The sequence below is a fragment of the Mesoplodon densirostris genome, chromosome 1 (assembly GCF_025265405.1).
Source record: "Mesoplodon densirostris isolate mMesDen1 chromosome 1, mMesDen1 primary haplotype, whole genome shotgun sequence".
Taxonomy (NCBI): domain Eukaryota; kingdom Metazoa; phylum Chordata; class Mammalia; order Artiodactyla; family Ziphiidae; genus Mesoplodon; species Mesoplodon densirostris.
Genome location: NC_082661.1, coordinates 205356385 through 205374089, shown reverse-complemented (window position 1 = coordinate 205374089; position 17705 = coordinate 205356385). Strand labels below are relative to the sequence as shown.

Genomic DNA, 17705 nt, shown 5'->3' with positions numbered 1-17705 from the left:
CGCTGTGGTTCCAGTAAAACTGCGTAAGAAGAGTGGTGGGCTGGACGCCAACCTCTGGTCTAGGAGATACACTTCACTGGAAGTGCTGAGCCTGATGAGTCAAATGTACATTGGAGGCCAGTAGTGCCAATAGTGTACTGAATCTCAGAAGACTTGGAGAGAGAAGTAGATGCTACATCATTTATAAAGTTTTATTTAAGAGAGAGATTCATAATATTTTATGGGACAGTTTTAGGTATAGTATAAAATTATTTCACTGGTTATTATGAACATTCTGAGCAAAAACATATTTAAGCTTTTTTGACACCTGTAAAGTTCCAAACATTTGAAGTTAACTTGCTGTCCGTTTTAGAGACACTGGCACGGGTGAAGCCGGCTGCAATTTACATTCCGTTGTATGCTGGGCCTCCACCGCCTTCGGGTACCACCCAGTTAATATTCTGACTTGGATCCTTAATATCACATGTTTTACAGTGCACACAGTTCTGAGCATTTATCTGCAGCCGAAATCCATCACCTTGTTCCAAAGGTACAAATTCATAAACTCCTGTAAGGAAACATAGGCAACTCTGTGCAGTTGCTGCCTTTAAAGCAGAGGCTAAAGTCATGGAGAAATTAGCCACAGAAGCCCTCAGCGTTTGTGGACTGAATGTTTACCCACCGAATATTACAGAGATCTGGGTGTGTGCGTTTGCTGTTGTATAAATTAAAAATGATAAAAGCAGAAGGTACAGCAGCATGTGGCTGAGTTGGCGTTACCAACAAGGGAACTCGAGGTTGAGCAGGTTTTGGGTGTGATCTTATATATGGACATACTTCAGGACCCAGACGCCACAATAAAGTGAATTATCACAATAGAGCAAGTCGTGAATTTTTTGGTTGCCAGTCCATATGTAACAGTTATATTTATGCTACTTTGCAGTCTGTGAAGCATGCAATAACAGCATTATGTCTAAAAAACAATGTACATGCCTTACTTAAAATACACTTTATTGCTAAAAAATGCTATCTGAGCTTTCAGTGAGTCATAGTACTAACATCAAAGATCACTGAGCACAATATCAAATATAATAATGAGAAAGTTTGAAATTTTGCAAGAGTTACCACATGTGACACGTGGCGTGAGCAAATGTTGGAAAAATGGCGCCAGCAGGCTTCTTCAACGCGGGGTTGCCAGGGACCTTCACTTTGTAAAAAAAAAAGCAGTATCTGCCAGGTGCAATAAAATGAGATCTGCTCGTATACATGTGCGCCACGACTGCACAGACAAATTAGGTCAGCCCTTACCCTCCGCTTACAATCCAGTGACATAACAGAAATGGTTAAAAGATAAAGTCAAGAGACAGTCGAGGTCCCTCCCTCACAGAGCGTATGTTCTAGTTCCTGTCCAGAATGTACTGATTTTCACACACCTGAATGCTGTTCTACCAGCACTCGAGACCCAGTTCCTGCTGTAATTCTAGTTGAAAGCTCAGCACTGGAAGATACTGTATCCATGATGGATTTAAAGTCCGGGACCATTTCCCTGAGCTGCATGTGGCCAAAGTCTAGTTTTTTAGGCTATGTACACATATATAATGTTATATGTGTATGTGTATGTGAGCATACATATACACAGACAGGAGCAGCCATGACAGAAATGATTTGTTTTTAAGTCACGTGAACATGGAAAGTGGTGTTTGGTGCTTTTTCCCGTAACCCTTAACCTTGCGCTGAGGGTAAACAGAGAAAGGCTGCTTTTGAGAAATGCCATCTGAATTAGGCTTAACGAGAAATCCCTACTGCTCTGGCATTAGAGTGGAAACATAATGAGTTTTCGAAAGGAAGGTGGAGATGGGAGTCATTTACAATTTCCAAGCAATAGAAGGAGAAATTTCTTTTAAAAAAACGGAAGCCTATTTCTAATGTGTTTCAAGCAAATCCTCCTATTGACGTTTCAGGAGTGGATGGAAATGAGTGTACTGACCTGCAGGGCAGAACCGCTGCTCGGGCCCGTCGTATGTGGTCAGGTTTCTGTTGACAGGTACACTGTCATCTTTCAAAGTCAGATGTGCCGGCTGGTCGTGTTCATGGTTGGTGCCACTCAGAGCCACGGATGACAAAAGGTCAAAACTGATCTGCCCATCTGGTTTTGGATACTCAATAGGTGTGCAGTCCTTGGCTGGCTTGAGCTGATCAGAGTCAGAACCTTCCCAAGTTTTGAGGAAGGTTTTTAGTAAAAATGTATCTAATTCTAAAGTACTTCCTTAGACATTTTAATAAAGACCTGTAAATATTATACTGAAGAAATAAAACTTTAGCCCTCTTTCAACAATGATACCCTGTTCTCCTAAAGATCCTAAATTCATCATTTCTCTAAGAAAGCAAGTTTAAAACAGTAAAGTGTAAAAGGTCACCTTTTTCCCCTACTTACTGGATCCCGTTTCCTGAGGTAAGGACTAACGTTCATACTCAGGCCGGAATTACCTTTATGTTTTAGGGTCCAGGGCTCCATCCCTCTGAATATCCAGTAGAAGATTCCAGTGTAAATCATCCCTCCGTACACACCCAGGACGCCATGACAGGACGGTCTGACGTTCCTGATGGCATATAGCTCTTTCCACACCCATGATTTCTTCAAATTGTCCTCATACTCAGTTACATCAAGTCCTTTTTATGAAAAACATGAAATGTTAAGTGAAATTGCCTCAAGGAGTATAAAACTTTATTGTCAAGGTACTTTGCTACCGAAATAACAAATGACTTTTACAGTTATAAAAAGCAGGTGGTTGTATGAGACCACACCTGAAGAACGTTTCATGTATAAATGCTGACATCTTCCAAAAAGATGCCCATTTGATAGGTTGTTTAACAGGCAGTAAGGCCATACTGGTAGCATGGAAAATTAGTTTCAAAATTCAGTGAACCTGAAAAGGAAGCTAAGGGAGTTTATGCTACCTATGGAGCTGATCACTGAAACACTTCTACCCATTACGGGCTGAACCGTGACGGCCCAGAAAGGTATTTTCAAGCCCTGACCCCTAGCTGTCTCAGAGCTGGTCAGAAGAGGGTTGCCGCCGGTACACCGAGTTAAGACGAGGGCATGCTGGAGTGGCCTGGGCCCTTGGTCCAATGACTGGCGTCCAGGAGACAGCCGGAGGAAGGCAAGGCAGGGGCCGGCGGTGCTCTGCCAGGAGCCCGGGGCCCCCGGAAGCTGGACAGTTGGACACGGCTGCGAAGGGCTCGCCTGCGAACTCCACATACCTTCCTGGTTAGAGCTGCCCAGCTCGCGGCGCTCGGCTGCGACGGCCCCAGGAGGTGGCAGCACCTAAAGCTTAGGGCCCTGCACTTAATCTCTAACAAGACGTCTTGGTTCTCGCGACCGCCCTCCTCCGGGTGCCGCTGACCTGCCTGCTCCGGCCCGACCTGCGCGGCCGCGTGTACATGCGCGGGGCAAGCGGGCCGGCGCCCGGTGGGGCGTGGACTTGGTGAGGGTCTGAGGCACCGGCCCCGCCTCTCCCGTTCCCGAGCCACCTGAAGGTACAGGCCACCTGGAGGGGCGTGTCACCTGACTCTACGGAACACGGCTCACCTATCGGGCACCTACGGACTCGCTCCTGGGGTCTGTGTCCACAGGGAGCCCAGCCCCTGCTCTGGGAGGAGTGTCCGTCCCAGGGGACGAGGTTGGTCAGTAAGTACGTTAAACAGTGAGCCGAGCTGGAAGGTGGCACACACCAGAGAAGGGGCGGCGCGGGGAGAGGGGCTGGCGGGGCTGCGTGCCTGCGTGCGCAGTGCAGATTCACTGGTGAGGTCCGCGCGAGGCCCCCGGAGAGAGATCCGAGCCGAGGTGCAGGGAGCTCGGGGGCCGGCCGTCAGCGGGGTGCCCCTGGGACCCATGAAGCGTGTCCGGGATGGAGGGCAACTGGAGGTGAAGGCGGAGGCGGGTCCGCTGCCTGCCCTGGAGTGAAGGTTGGGGGGCGCCCGCGAGGGTCCACCTGGGCCTGTGCGATGTGAGGTGGGACCCTCACGTCGAACTTGTTTCCAGGGGGCGCGACACCTCGGGCCCGCTCTACTTTCCATTCATGAAACGGCACGTGGCCGTAAAAACCTCCTCACGTGAGCAGGCTGCAGTTTGCTTTGCCCAGCAGGCATCTCGACGCTTTGTGTAGAGGGACAGTCACACTCTGCATCTTTCAATGCCCAATAAAATACAACATACAAGACCACCAAGATTTCTAACTGTATCTACTGTCATCCTCTATCTGTACACTGAGTGTATGTTTAAATAGCTTCTTTTTAAACGTCCCCGTGGAAAACCTGAGAATAAATGGAAGTTCTTACCTATCGTCTTTGATTGGAGATTCTCACTAGTTAGTTGATTAAAAATAGATTCTGCTGCCAAAATCCCACTTTTCATTGCTGTGTGGGTCCCTTTGATCTTGGGAACATTCATGAAACCAGGGCTACAACCAATTAGTAAGCCCCCAGGAAAGGTGAGTTTTGGTATAGACTGAGGAAAGAAACAGTCAAAGTGCATCTGTTAGTTCAAATTAAACAAACAGAACCAAATACTCCAAATTATAGCCTCTTTGAAAGCTGTCGGGAAAAACCGAAAAAAAAAATTACATGAAAATGAATACGAGTGAAGAGAAAAATCAGAGCAAGGGCAGTTTTTCTCCTCCTCTAAAAATGAGGATCAGAACTATTACTCTTTTTGTATTAAGACTTTTTCCATCTCCCTCCGCATGACTTACCTACATGAGACAGATGTTAAGACCAGAGCATTAACATTTAAATAAAATGTTTTTATTTATACATATCTATGTCATAATTAAAAATATTCTCTAAACCTGAACGTCTATTATCTAAATTGTGATCTGCTTTTACACACATTGTGGGTAACACATGATTTAAAAAGGATGTTATCTTTTCATACCTCCTTGTTTTACCTTGATGTCCAGGGAGGGAAACCTAGGTTCTAATCATGGCATTGCCACAATTAGCCACTACCTTAAATAATATATTTTAATTAACCAAAGAATAAACTGAATTTCCAAAATAAACTTTAAGATGGTTGTTTGGGCCTCAGTATACACTGCTGACAGAAAACAACGTACTAAAGGGTGGGTGATAGTTTTGGTTTAGCCCCACGATGTAGCAGCTAAGTTACCGACTGCCTCCCTCAGGAGACTGTACTGTAACCTACAGTGTGGAAAGGAAGAAGAGAGCCATGCAGTTGCTCTTCCCTCCTGGAGGCTTCCTACAGTATGCCACGGGTCCTTGTTGCGAAAGTGGTGGGTGCCTGACAGTGTGGCCGATGGGCTGAGAGGGACCCTGAGGAGAGGAGGTCAACAGGGTGCCCGCCACCATCAGCCGCTGTGCCGAGGGGCTGTGGCCGCGCTCTCGTGATTACAGAGTTCTGACTGCGAGGCAGGAGCGGTGAGAAGCAAAAGCAACGCTGGTACAAGAAGGCTCGGGCCCAGGGGTGACTGCTGTTCTACAACCAAACTCAGCATCAGAACCACGCAGATAAGAGAGCGTGAAATCAGGGCCACAGAGCAGACAACAAGGGGGAAGGGCTTTCTGGGATGCCAGGAGCTGCAGACAGAGATAATGGTTAGGAACCTGGATCATGACAATGCTCCTCTCAAATCAGGCTGTGGCCCTGCTAATCCTAAGTCTGATGCAAGAGCCAGAAGACTGACGTTTAATAAAAGGACATGGATTGCTAGTGCAAATTCTTCCAAATGGGCGCTTAAGTCCTAAGAATAAAAAATGTTATGGCCCAAGGGAAATGTGTGTTTTTCAGTTCTGGGAGGATCCTACCCTGTGTGGGCAGCTGGACATCTTGTTAAGGACCTGGGGGACCCAGGAAAAGTCGTACAGAGAGATGTATTCTGGGACATCCATTAAACGGGGGTTAGAGCTTCCCTGGTGGCACAGTGGTTAAGAATCTGCCTGCCAATGCAGGGAACACGGGATCGAGCCCTGGTCTGGGAAGAGCCCACATGCCGCGGAGCAACTAAGCCCGTGCACCACAACTACTGAGCCCGCGCACCTAGAGCCTGTGCTCCACAGCGGGAGAGGCCATCCACCGCAATGGGAGGCCCGCGCACCGCAGTGTAGAGTGGCCCCCGCTTGCCGCAACTAGAGAAAGCCTGCGCACAGCAACGGAGAACCAAGGCAGCCAAAAGTAAATAAAATAAATTAAAAAAACAAACAAAATAACGGGGGTTAAAATGAGGAACCAGGCCATATCGCTGAAGAAGATGGGTATGGCCTGGAGTAGTTCTACAGTAACAGATTTTACCCTTCCACCTGACAATTGGTAAAATCAGTCTCGTAACTTTCTTTTCCTAGGACTTTTCTGTAACCTAACCTATTTCTGCACCAAAATAACATTACGCTTCCCTGCACTAAAAGAAAAAAAAAAGAACCCCCCCCCCAAAAAAACCCCACGGGGGTTAAATACTAGAAACCAACCAGGAAAGGGGAGTTTTGGTACAGACTGAAGAAAGAGAAATAAAAAGTCATGTAATACTTGTTAGCGCAAAATAAAATTGGATGTTCCAAATTTTTGTCTCTGAAGGGTCTTCAAAAACTTAATGGAAGTAAGTTTCTGAATCTTTGACTAATTAAATCAGAAAACTTAGGTAAAAAGTGTATTGTGTGTGGGGGGTTATCTCTTCCTGCTCATCTAAAGATCATCTGAGATGCTGAAGCACACAAGGCAGGTGTCATAAACACGAGTCTATATGTACTACTGAATATACAGAAGCCTTTACACTATAAATTAAAGAGCAGAATTAGGCTGGCAATAGGTATTATGCACATTATTCAAAAAAGTTTAATGGGGGGCTTCCCTGGTGGCGCAGTGGTTGAGAGTCCGCCTGCCGATGCAGGGGACACAGGTTCGTGCCCCGGTCTGGGAGGATCCCACACGCCGCGGAGCGGCTGGGCCCGTGGGCGATGGCCGCTGAGCCTGCGCATCCGGAGCCTGTGCTCCGCAACGGGAGAGGCCACAACAGTGAGAGGCCCGCGTACCACAAAAAAAAAAAAAAAAAAAAAAAAAAGTTTAATGGGCTTGAACATAGGAAATTTAGCAAATATTACTGCAAATGAATAACTGCTCCAGAAATAAAAACCTCATGGGAGGTAACCCCGCAGCAACGGAACTTAGGGAGTGTTATTTTTAGGGTTCTAGTGATGACATTCATAATTTAGCTGTGATTTTACTTGACTTTATGAATGTATTTAGAACTTCACTTTAAAGGTTAAGTCAACTTTTCTCCCCAATTTTCTATGATCTATTTGTTACTTTCACAACAGATTAAATACAAAAAGATATCAGATTTCTAAAATATCAGTAGTTCTAGATTCCTAGAATATTAGAGACAGAAGGGATCTTTATTTTACAGATGATCCCTTAACGCCCGAGGAGTTAAATAACTTGACCAAACCGTTTGGTATAAGTTTTAGAGCTGACTTTTAGATCATCTTACCTGTCTAATACTATTTCCAAAACAGTTCTAATAGCTTTTATCATAGTTAGCCATCTAGCTCTTATTTCATTGTTTAATAACTAAATACTTAATAAATTATTTCATTGTTTAATAACTAGATAATAAATTAACTGCATTTGATAGTATTTATTTTGAGCATATACTAAAATAGGACAATTAAGGGTAAAAACTTAACAGAGGCCACCTAAAGGGCATGGATGACACTAGGTAGTTGAGACTAATTAATTACCTTTGCTGAAAACTACATCTGTCCTTGAGTTTCCTGGCAGCAAAGGAATAAAGGAAAAGATCTTGGATCACATAGTTTAAATTCTCTGGTTAAAGACAAACCAACAAACAAAAAAGCCCATGAATTTTTCTCTAGAAATCAATATGTCCTTAAAACTAAATTCATGGTGTCATTTAACTCTGGTGTGGTACAGTTTTATAAATACTAGGGTGCTTTGCTTAGTTACTTAAATTTTCTTCCTGAGATAATCTTCTATCCTTTATCTTAAGTTGTTACCTTATGTTTCAACGTTGAATTTATAATACAGAAATAAGGATTAAAAACATGGAGGTGTTACCTGAAAGCCACCTTCATTGAGGGCTCTGGCTCCATATGCAACCCTTTTCCCGCCTTCCAACGTCGGCTGGATGCTAGGGTGGTGTTTCCACCTCTGGAACTCTCTAAATGGACTTAGGTACGGATTTTGATAGTCTAGACCAACCTTAAAATGTTTATATTTAAATTAGACATTGTTATTTCAAATTATGTCAGGCTGAAATGTGAGCAATATTTACCAGAGAACATGTACATTAAACTGCTTGTACTCAAAGTACTTGGAGAAAGGTATGCAATGACCCAAATTTAAATAAGTAACCCAATTAAATCTGTTTGGAAAAGAAAGGGTAAACAAAAGGATGCCATGTGTTTATAATTGGCAGAACTTGAAAATATTTAGAACGTATTAATAAATCATTGTGATTTGTAAATCAAAGTCCAAATTAGAAAAATATCTGTAGGTAAGTGTTGCACATTATGTTTCTACAAAAGGAGCTGTAATAATTTATCATTCATTTCTCAATACCAACTCCAGAAATAAACTAATAAGCTCGATGCAGTACTACTGAGGCAAAAATGAAGAAAAAGAATGTAATCACACTTACAAAAAAAGGTGAAAAACCTTAGAGATTACATTTTTACCAAAATGCTGAAATCAATAACCAAACCTTTTTTGCTTTGAAAAGATTAAGTCACTATAAAAACTAAATCGAAGTGATGCACCGAACACAACAATACATAAATTTAACAACGTGTCATATAAAAGTCTAACCATGACATTGAACTATAAAGCTGCAACTGCAAGGTGCAGTAACTCATATCACTTTTCCATTCCTTGTAATGTTCAAGATGTAATTTACTGTAAAGACGTTTAAGTGACCAAAAGGGAGGAAATGGTCCTGTTTTAGTTAGAGGTTCAAACCCAGTGTGGACTGCACTTCCTGCAGTGGTGTGCCACAGTGGACATGGGCTTCAGGTCAGACAGGTTTGGGCATGAATCCTGCCTCTGTCACTTAATGCGTGTGTCTGGGAAGGCTGTTTAGCTTGTCTGGACTTCAGTTTTCCCACCAGTAAAATAACGCTAGACCAACTTCACAGGATTTTTATGGACCAGGATTCCCAGGGAAGCATCCAGCACAGGGCCTGGCATGTAGCAGCTACTGTACTACAGCTATGTGAGCTGAAGCAGACCACTGTCTACAGTGGCTATAAGCACTTCAGATGTGGATAAAAGCAGAGAGGAAGCTTTAAATGAGAAGCCTTTTACATTCTCCAGATGCAAAGCCCTGGTTTTGTGACACTGAAGACCCAGTGGCTCTCAAGAGTGGAACTTCCCACCACGGAGTGTAACTTACCACGAAGCCAAGAGCTACGAGGGGCTCCCCTTCATTCAGGTGATAGAGGAAAGAGCCCCCATACGTGTTCCTGTCCAGGGGCCAGCCAACAGTGTGGTCGACTCTCCCGGGTTTCCACTTCTTCTCATCAATAATCCATAACTTAAAAAAAAAGTCCTAGAGTATTACTTAGATGTTTTATGTCACCACATGTATAAAACTTGCTAAGTTTTATGTCTTCTTTATGAAAGTTACAACTGAAAAGCAGAAATAAGAGAAACACACAAAAAAGTACTTCAAATATCCCAGAAAATGACATCAAACTGCAGCAGGATGATTGGAGTAAAGAAACAGGTCAGGAACTCTGTAAGACATTAAGTTCTCAGACGGGTAAGGCGTTCATGCAATTGTGGGAAATGCCGCTGGAGAGATGGGGTGCTGGGAACCACCTACACCCTGACCTGGTGACGGCCACACGGGCGTGTTCGCCTCATGAACGTGAGCTGCGCCCTGCACTTCGGATCTGTTGCTTTACAGGACAGATGTTATTCTTCAGTAAAAAAAAAGTGTGCTCCCTCCTGTACCACCCTCCCCCCGACTGAAGCTAACTGATCATCCTGTTTTCAGAATGGTTACGTTTTAAATTGCAAACAACAATTTCCAGAGGAAATATTATCTAAAAATCAGATATTATGTGCCATCACATAGAATTATGTACAGTCTACCAAAACAATTAAGCCCTTATTCACAATATAATGAATCTAGTTATATATAGAATTTGAAACTTTCTGAGCTTTACCCTAAAAAGATTTTTAACGAAAGAGTTATGATGAAACTTTTACACTAATAGACCTAAGGTTTGGATAAACTGAGAAAATATACAACACTCAGCCTAATTAAATTTTAGGCTGCAGGTCAATATACTATGGCTGAGTGTATATTTCATAAACTAAATTATCTTTACGTTATAATTTTGAATAAACAATTCTTGTAGGATGTGGTCATTTTACAAAGAGCATTGGATAACAGGTCAAATCCTATTAGGGCAGATGGCATTACCATGAAAAAAATCAATATCACAAATATTTTCAAATTCAAGACTTCAATCAACATTTGATAAAACAACTAGAACATGCAGACACAATTTAGGTAATAGTGAAATTTGATTAGTAATATTCTCCAGCCCCTTGAAAAATATCCCTAATATTTTCAGTCATTATCAACATTTCAGGTTAATGAAAAATATAACTATAAAATTAAATCAATATTATAAACCACATGACAATACAAATGAATGTAAGCTTCATCTTTTCACATGAAAGTCACACCGGCAAACTCGAGTACCTCCTTGAGCCCGATCCCGTACGTCTGGGGCTCGCAGTTGGCCCTCAAGTTGAACTTCCTGTACAGCTGCTTGGCCAGGTGTCCGTGGCAGCCCTCTGCAAAAATTGTGACTTTGGCATGTAGTTCCAGTCCCCGCTCAAAAGTTGCCTAAGAAATAGGAACACGTTAAATTGTAATATTTGACAATTTAAAAAATATTCACATTCTGGTCAGTTTTGAATTGATCTATGATTCAGGTATAGAAGAGAAGATGCAGATATATAATTTTAGTAACAGAACTAAGCACTGTTGTAAGTGGAATCTAATTTAATTTTATAATGTATCTTGTGTCTTTGTCATATTGATTGAATGGTTAAGTTTGTATGAATTTAAAAAAAAATAAAGCATGCTCATCCCCCCATGAAAAATTATCTACAAATGAATGTACAGTGAGAAGTGAAGGCGGGCAGCCGAAATGAGTGAAGGGGGTCAAGCGTGTGGTGATAGATGGTAACCAGGCTTGGGGTGCTCACTACTGTCTAGTGTATACAGATGTCGAATTATAATGCTAGACACCTGAAACTTATATAACTAAAAAAAAATTATTTTTAAGTGGAAGGCCATTTCCCCATTGTTCCTGATTTTCCAGTCCCATGATTTGAAGCAAAAAACACTATTAATAGATTTCTTGTGAATCATGCCAGAAAATTTCCATGAATAAAAAAACTACATAAGTCTATTTATATCCTTCTAACACAAACAGGATCATCCTAAACATACTCTTCAGCTACTTGCTTTTTTCACTTTAATTTTACTTGTTCTCTATTGCTGGATATATACTGTAAAACTGAAATTTGTTTTTTCCAAGGGGAAAAAATAAGCTACAATTACAAAGTCTTTCTCTCTCTTTCGCTCTCTGTATTTTTTTTTTTTTCTTCTTCTTTTTTTTTTTTTTTTTTGCGGTACGTGGGCCTCTCTCACTGTTGTGGCCTCTCCCGTTGCGGAGCACAGGCTCCAGACGCGCAGGCTCAGCGGCCATAGCTCACGGGCCCAGCCGCTCCATGGCAAGTGGGATCTTCCAAGACCGGGGCACGAACCCGTGTCCCCTGCATCGGCAGGTGGACTCTCAACCACTGCGCCACCAGGGAAGCCCATGCTCTCTGTAGTTTGCACTTATATCTGGCACGTGGTAGGTACTCAGTAAAGCTCCTGAATAAAGGAATGCAGAATAATAAGGAAAGTCTCTTATGAAATATATATTTCCCGATATTTCTCCATTCATATGTTTACAGGTATTGTGTGTACACAGACACATTCATACAAAAAAATGGTTTATAGGGACAAAGCATTTTATAACTGTTTTCACATTATACAATATAAAGTGATTTGCCTAAGGCAATATACACCAAATTAAAACATTCATTAAAAAAAATTAAGTAATTAATTTTTGGCTGTGTTGGGTCTTCATTGCTGTGCGCGGGCTTTCTCTAGTTGCAGAGAATAAGGGCTGCTCTTCATTGCGGTGCACAGGCTTCTCACTGCGGTGGCTTCTCTTGTTGCAGAGCATGGGCTCTAGGCATGCAGGCTCAGTAGCTGTGGCTCGTGGGCTCAGTAGTTGTGGCTCACAGGCTCTAGAGCGCAGGCTCAGTAGTTGTGGCGCATGGGCTTAGTTGCTCCACGGCATGTGGGATCTTCCCAGACCAGGACTCGAACCCGTGTCCCCTGCACTGGCAGGCAGATTCTTAACCACTGCGCTATCAGGGAAGTCCTAAGCATTCATTTTTAATGCTTGAATAGATTCCTACCTTCTCAATCAGCTCTCAATAACTGGACGTCTAGGTTATTCCAGGCTGTTTCACTATTATAAGCATGGCTCAGATTGATATCCTTGATGCGAAATATTTTCCGTCTAAGTGGTAAGAACTATTTCACTACTGATTTCATACGTTCAGTCACTAGAGAGTCCGAACATCTTTCACGTTTGTTGGTGACTCTGTGTTTCTCTTGTGCAGAGCTCACCAACGTCATATACGTGCACACACGTCCTATAAGTGACTGTGCTTAGTACCTGTGGATTTGTTCCCATCTCTTTCCTCTTACTATACTTCACTCGTCCATAAACCCTGTTAACAGCCTAGCACGCCAAGTTTTACCCAAATATATATACATACGCACCTGTGGACTGAGGTATTTACACAGACACCTCAACTTTTTTGGTTCCCGATTTATTTCACAATGGTAGCATCATATAATACAGACTTTTCTGTGTCTTACTTTTCTCACAATAATACTTCATGGAAACCTTTCCAAGTCACTATGTGGCTCAAATCTTTCTTTTTAATGGCGGGCAGTAGTCCGTGTGGGAACACCGTAGGTTATCAGCCATTGGGCTAATGGGTAATAGCCATTCACTGTTTCTAGTTTATTTGCGATGATAAGCAATGTCATAAAACATACACCCTGTGTATGTATCCTTACAACACTGGTGCTTTTATTCCTGTAAGCTAGCTTCCCAGTAGTGGCACTGTACAGTCAAAGGGCACACCTACTTTTATTTTACGAGATGTTCCCAGACTGCTTTCCCCAAGCCCCAACAATTCACATTTCCACCCACAGCGTATAAGACCCTTTTCCTATTTCTAGCTAGTGACAGTATAGCTGTTCCTTTCACGGTTTTGCTAAGTGTAGAGCTGGCTAACTTACTGCTATTTTAATTTGCATCTTCCGGATTACTCTTTTCAGCAACATTTTCTTTTTGATTCAAGAAATATTAACTGAGCACCTCTGGTGTGCCAGGTTGTATGCTAGGCACTGGGGCAGAGATGATAGAAAAACACTGTCCCTTTCCCTGGGGCGAGGCACAGAGGCAGAGCTAAACATAAATAACTACGTGGGCGTGCAAGGACTAAGTGTGACTGTGTGCCGTGAGGAGGGCACGGGTGCTGGCGGAGGGCTGGGGAGCCGGCACGGGAGCCTGGGGCCCAGATAAGAGACATCAGAGGACCTGCCTCCTGGCTAGTGGTTACTGCTTGCCGGGATTTGCTCTTCATTCTGTAGGATTCCACCCGTTTTTCTACTGTGTTCTCTTTTTTCTTGTCAATGTACAAGTGCTCTTTGACATCATGGGTCATCAAAAATTTTCCCCCGATCTCCTGCTTATCTGCAGACTCACTAGTATTTTTGGTATACAGAAGTGTTTAATTTTTAAATAGTTAAAAAAGGCCTGCCTCTTATAGGTTTTTAATTTCTTGCCTTTATAGGATGGTGTATCTACCCTACACCTAGGTTGTAATTATAACCTAAATTTCTAATTTTTTTATTGTTTTAAGAAATCATCAGAATGAAAAAAAAATGAAGGTATAACTCTTTGCTTCCAGATGGACATGCAGTTGACTCAGCACCACTTATAAAACAACTTGATCTTAATGGACTAAAATATTCCTCTTAGAGGCAATACGCTCCTTAGTGTGCAAGGGGCGGCTCTGGAGCCTCTATTCCAACCCCAGCTCCACTACCTAACAGTGGCCTGACCCTGGGCAAGTTACTTAACCTCCGAAACATGAAAACATCCACATCAGAATTCTGACAGTAAGATGCTTATTAGACCTAAGATTAGAGCTACTGAATGAGCAGCAGGACACAGGATTCTGGGACTCAGGGGAGACGTGTTTCAAGCCCTGTCACTGGATACTCAGAGGACAGGGAGCAGAGGAAGAGCAAGCAAAGGCGGCAGGAGGGGCCATGAAACACCAGGAAAACCAGGAGGAGGTGGTGTGAAAAGCCAGGTCCAGACAGCGTTTCAGGAAGGAAGAAGTTATTCCGCTGTGCCAGCACTGCCCACCAGGGGCCAAGTGAGAGGACAGAGGACTGGGTACCACTAGGCGGAGGTGCTGTGAGCGACGAGAATGTTTCAGTGCAAGAGCAGGAGGAAGCCTAACCACGCCGGGATCAACGGAGCCAATTGGTGGAGCACACAGAATCCATCCCTGCTTCTCCTCATCCCACCGGCCGTATGCAAATAAACTTGCATGGGCTTCCCTGGTGGCGCAGTGGTTAAGAATCCACCTGCCAATGCAGGGGACACGGGTTTGAGCCCTGGTCCGGGAAGATCCCATGTGCCATGGAACAATTAAGCCCGTGTGCCACAACTACTGAAGCCCGTGTGCCACAACTACTGAAGCCCGCGCGCCTAGAGCCCGTGCTCCACAACAAGAGAAGCCACCGCAATGAGAAGCCCGTGCACCGCAACGAAGAGTAGCCCCTGCTCACCGTAACTAGAGAAAGCTGCGCGCAGCAATGAAGACCCAACACAGCCAAAAATAAATAAATTTAAAAAAAAAGAAAAAGAAATTTACAAACTCAAATTACTGAGACTCCACTATACTCTTCTATGCTTTTATATCTATATAAATACAATATATGAGTGTTTTTACAACTACAAAGCACAAGACACAAAAATATACATTTGAACAAATATCCTGACAATACACACACAAGAAGAACTATCAGAATGGTAGAATTTGCGTGCTTCAATGTTATTGTAATATTAAATATGGACATTTTTAAAGAATAAAATGCAATTTAGAATCAAATGATCATAATACAGAAAAGAATAGCCATAACACAGGAAAGAATATAGGAAAGACAGTATCCTTTTATCACCACTGAGTTCCCTTAAGCCCGAGCTCCCTTACTGAGATCATGATTCCTCTCCATCCAGAACTCTGTTCCCTTTCTGTGCCCTCTGACCTCATCCTGTGCTCACTCAACCCCAGTCAACTAGAGTCCGATGACTACAATGGCTGTCACTGGTAACATAGTCACTGTACTAAAATGGCTCTTGTAGATCTCATCACTAACGTACAAACTCAGGCTGTTTCTCCAGGACAAGATGAGTCCAGAGACCCCTGAGGCGTGGACCACCTGGCCAGAGCGTCGTCAACCAGAGACACCTTGACCCCCGAAACAGAGTAAGAAATGTCACGAGATGATGATTCTTCCCAGCTTCTTTATTCTTCTGCTTTAAAACACCCCGAACCCGAAGACCAGGCTGCAGTGGATCTGAGAGGCTTGTCTCACACCCCCTTGCTGGGCGCCCTGCAATGAACTTACTTTGTTGCAAACTCCTGCTACCAGAGTCTGGCCTGTGCTGAGGGTACACGTCACACTATAAGAAGCAGGATGAGATAATAGGTGTTGCAAACCTGGCTATGCATCAGAATCCCTGGGGCTTGATACAAGACAGCTTCTTGGGCCCTGCCACAGGGTAGGCTGAGCCCCAAGGCCTCATGTGATTCTGGTGTAGCCAGCCAGGCCACTAGGAGAACGACGATGCAGGTAAGATTCAGAGCTTTGGTACTTGCTAATCTCTACGCAGGAAGGAGTGAAAAGCAGGATGATCTGCTGGAGGAGACTTAGACTACATGCCCAGCTCTCTTCTAGAATGGCAGAGAGGACTAACTAGGAGTTGACAAATCTCTACTGAGGCCCCGGCACTGCCTGGCACTATGCTAGCTCTGGAGTAACCCTCCATGATCTCTACCTTCGCGGAGGATCTACTCTAGTTGAGAAATTAAGACAATCAACAAATAAACATGAATAGGCAAGTTAATTTATCAAGATGTTAATTTGTGTTTTGTTCTTGTTATCATAGGAAAGCAAGGTATTTTTTTCCCTTGTCCTTTCCAAGGGATCTTACACAGTGTGAGATCCATGTCTTAGGAGCTCTTCTTTTACAAATGCAAAAATAACAAGTTGTGAAAACCAGAAGGCCATCGAAGCCTATTCTGAAAGAGATGAAGGCAATCAGTTTTGCATTTACCAAAAGATGTCAAAATCCTGTCAAAGACTCCATCAGCATTACTGATAGTAATAATGCAAATGACTCTTGTCCACAGAAGTGGAAACTGTGGAGGTGGCCCAGCCGCTGACCCACGTGTGCATGGTTTTTCATTCTCCTTGAACTGGTTGTAATATCTTACTGATTCCCTCATTAATTAATGAGTGAAATAAAATCTTTGACCCATGCTTGTTTGATATTTGTATGTCATGTTTTTTCTTTTAAGAAAATTATTGTTAAACATGTTATATCTACTTGCCTAAATTATGGTTAGTTCAAAGATGTTTCTCTATTTTTTAATAATGAGAAAAATTCCACATTAATAACTAATGTTCTAACATGCACTTAATTAATGTGCAGTTTGTAGCAAGACTAAATTATTGCGTGTGAGTTGATTCTTTCTCTTTCACTGTCAGTTTGCGAAGCGCAGAACTGTTCACGTGCATACCTTGGGCGCACCATCCTTCTGTATCCCTACGTCATTGGTGGCAATTCCTTTCACGCTACCGTCTTCATGAAAAAGGACCTAGAATGAAAACACATTTGGTTATCATGTAGGGATTCACAACCGCTTGCAAAGAAACAATAAACAGCCTTCGATTTTTAGAAGGTGAGTTTGTTCTCAAGGTTATAGAGACAAAGGCTTAAGAACGTTCCGGCAGAAAAGGCGATGTGCTTCTAAGCTACTCCCTTCTAGACAGAACACAGCTCAAACAGCTGGAAATGAAGGAAACGCCCCGACCTGGTGAGGAAGAACAGGGGGAGCTGCCAGAGGACAACGAAGTAGCTGGGAAGATGCAGTGGGAAGCCCTCTGCCGAGTTCAGGGGTCAAAGGCATGTACACAGAACTTGGGGTCAGCGCCCGTGACAGGCTGGGCCGTCAGGTGGGCGGCTGAGGACAGTGTCGGGAAAGCCTCTGTCTCCAGTGAGCCCAGACCCCAAAACCAAAAGACCAAACAACAAGACAAAACAGAGAGGGGCTGAAGGCAGCCCAAGGGTGATTGAAGTTTATTTCTGGATCACAAAGAAGAGGGAAAACTGGTCAAAGGTATGATTCTGAAGATGAGAAATAACAATTCTCTCTCTTATTTGGTTTCTGTTTCCTCCAGAGGAAAATGCTCTTTGGACAGGAAAGAACAAACTGTACACTAGAACCTCACAGC

General features: G+C 43.3%; 1 protein-coding gene across 2 annotated transcripts in view; it reads right to left on the bottom strand.

Annotated features, from left to right (window-relative positions):
• Window positions 1-185: 185 nt before the first annotated feature.
• The window catches only part of ETFDH (electron transfer flavoprotein dehydrogenase), a 35264-nt gene continuing 17744 nt past the window's right edge, over window positions 186-17705 (bottom strand). For both annotated transcript variants that reach the window (XM_060114575.1, XM_060114581.1), the window contains exons 6-13: window positions 16991-17068; window positions 10725-10871; window positions 9402-9542; window positions 8069-8212; window positions 4321-4489; window positions 2467-2649; window positions 1967-2188; window positions 186-547 (exon numbers count right to left, since the gene is read on the bottom strand). In XM_060114575.1, coding sequence (XP_059970558.1) covers window positions 384-547; window positions 1967-2188; window positions 2467-2649; window positions 4321-4489; window positions 8069-8212; window positions 9402-9542; window positions 10725-10871; window positions 16991-17068 — 1248 coding nt within the window. In that variant the 3' untranslated portion in view covers window positions 186-383. The remainder of the gene's footprint in view (window positions 548-1966; window positions 2189-2466; window positions 2650-4320; window positions 4490-8068; window positions 8213-9401; window positions 9543-10724; window positions 10872-16990; window positions 17069-17705) is intronic.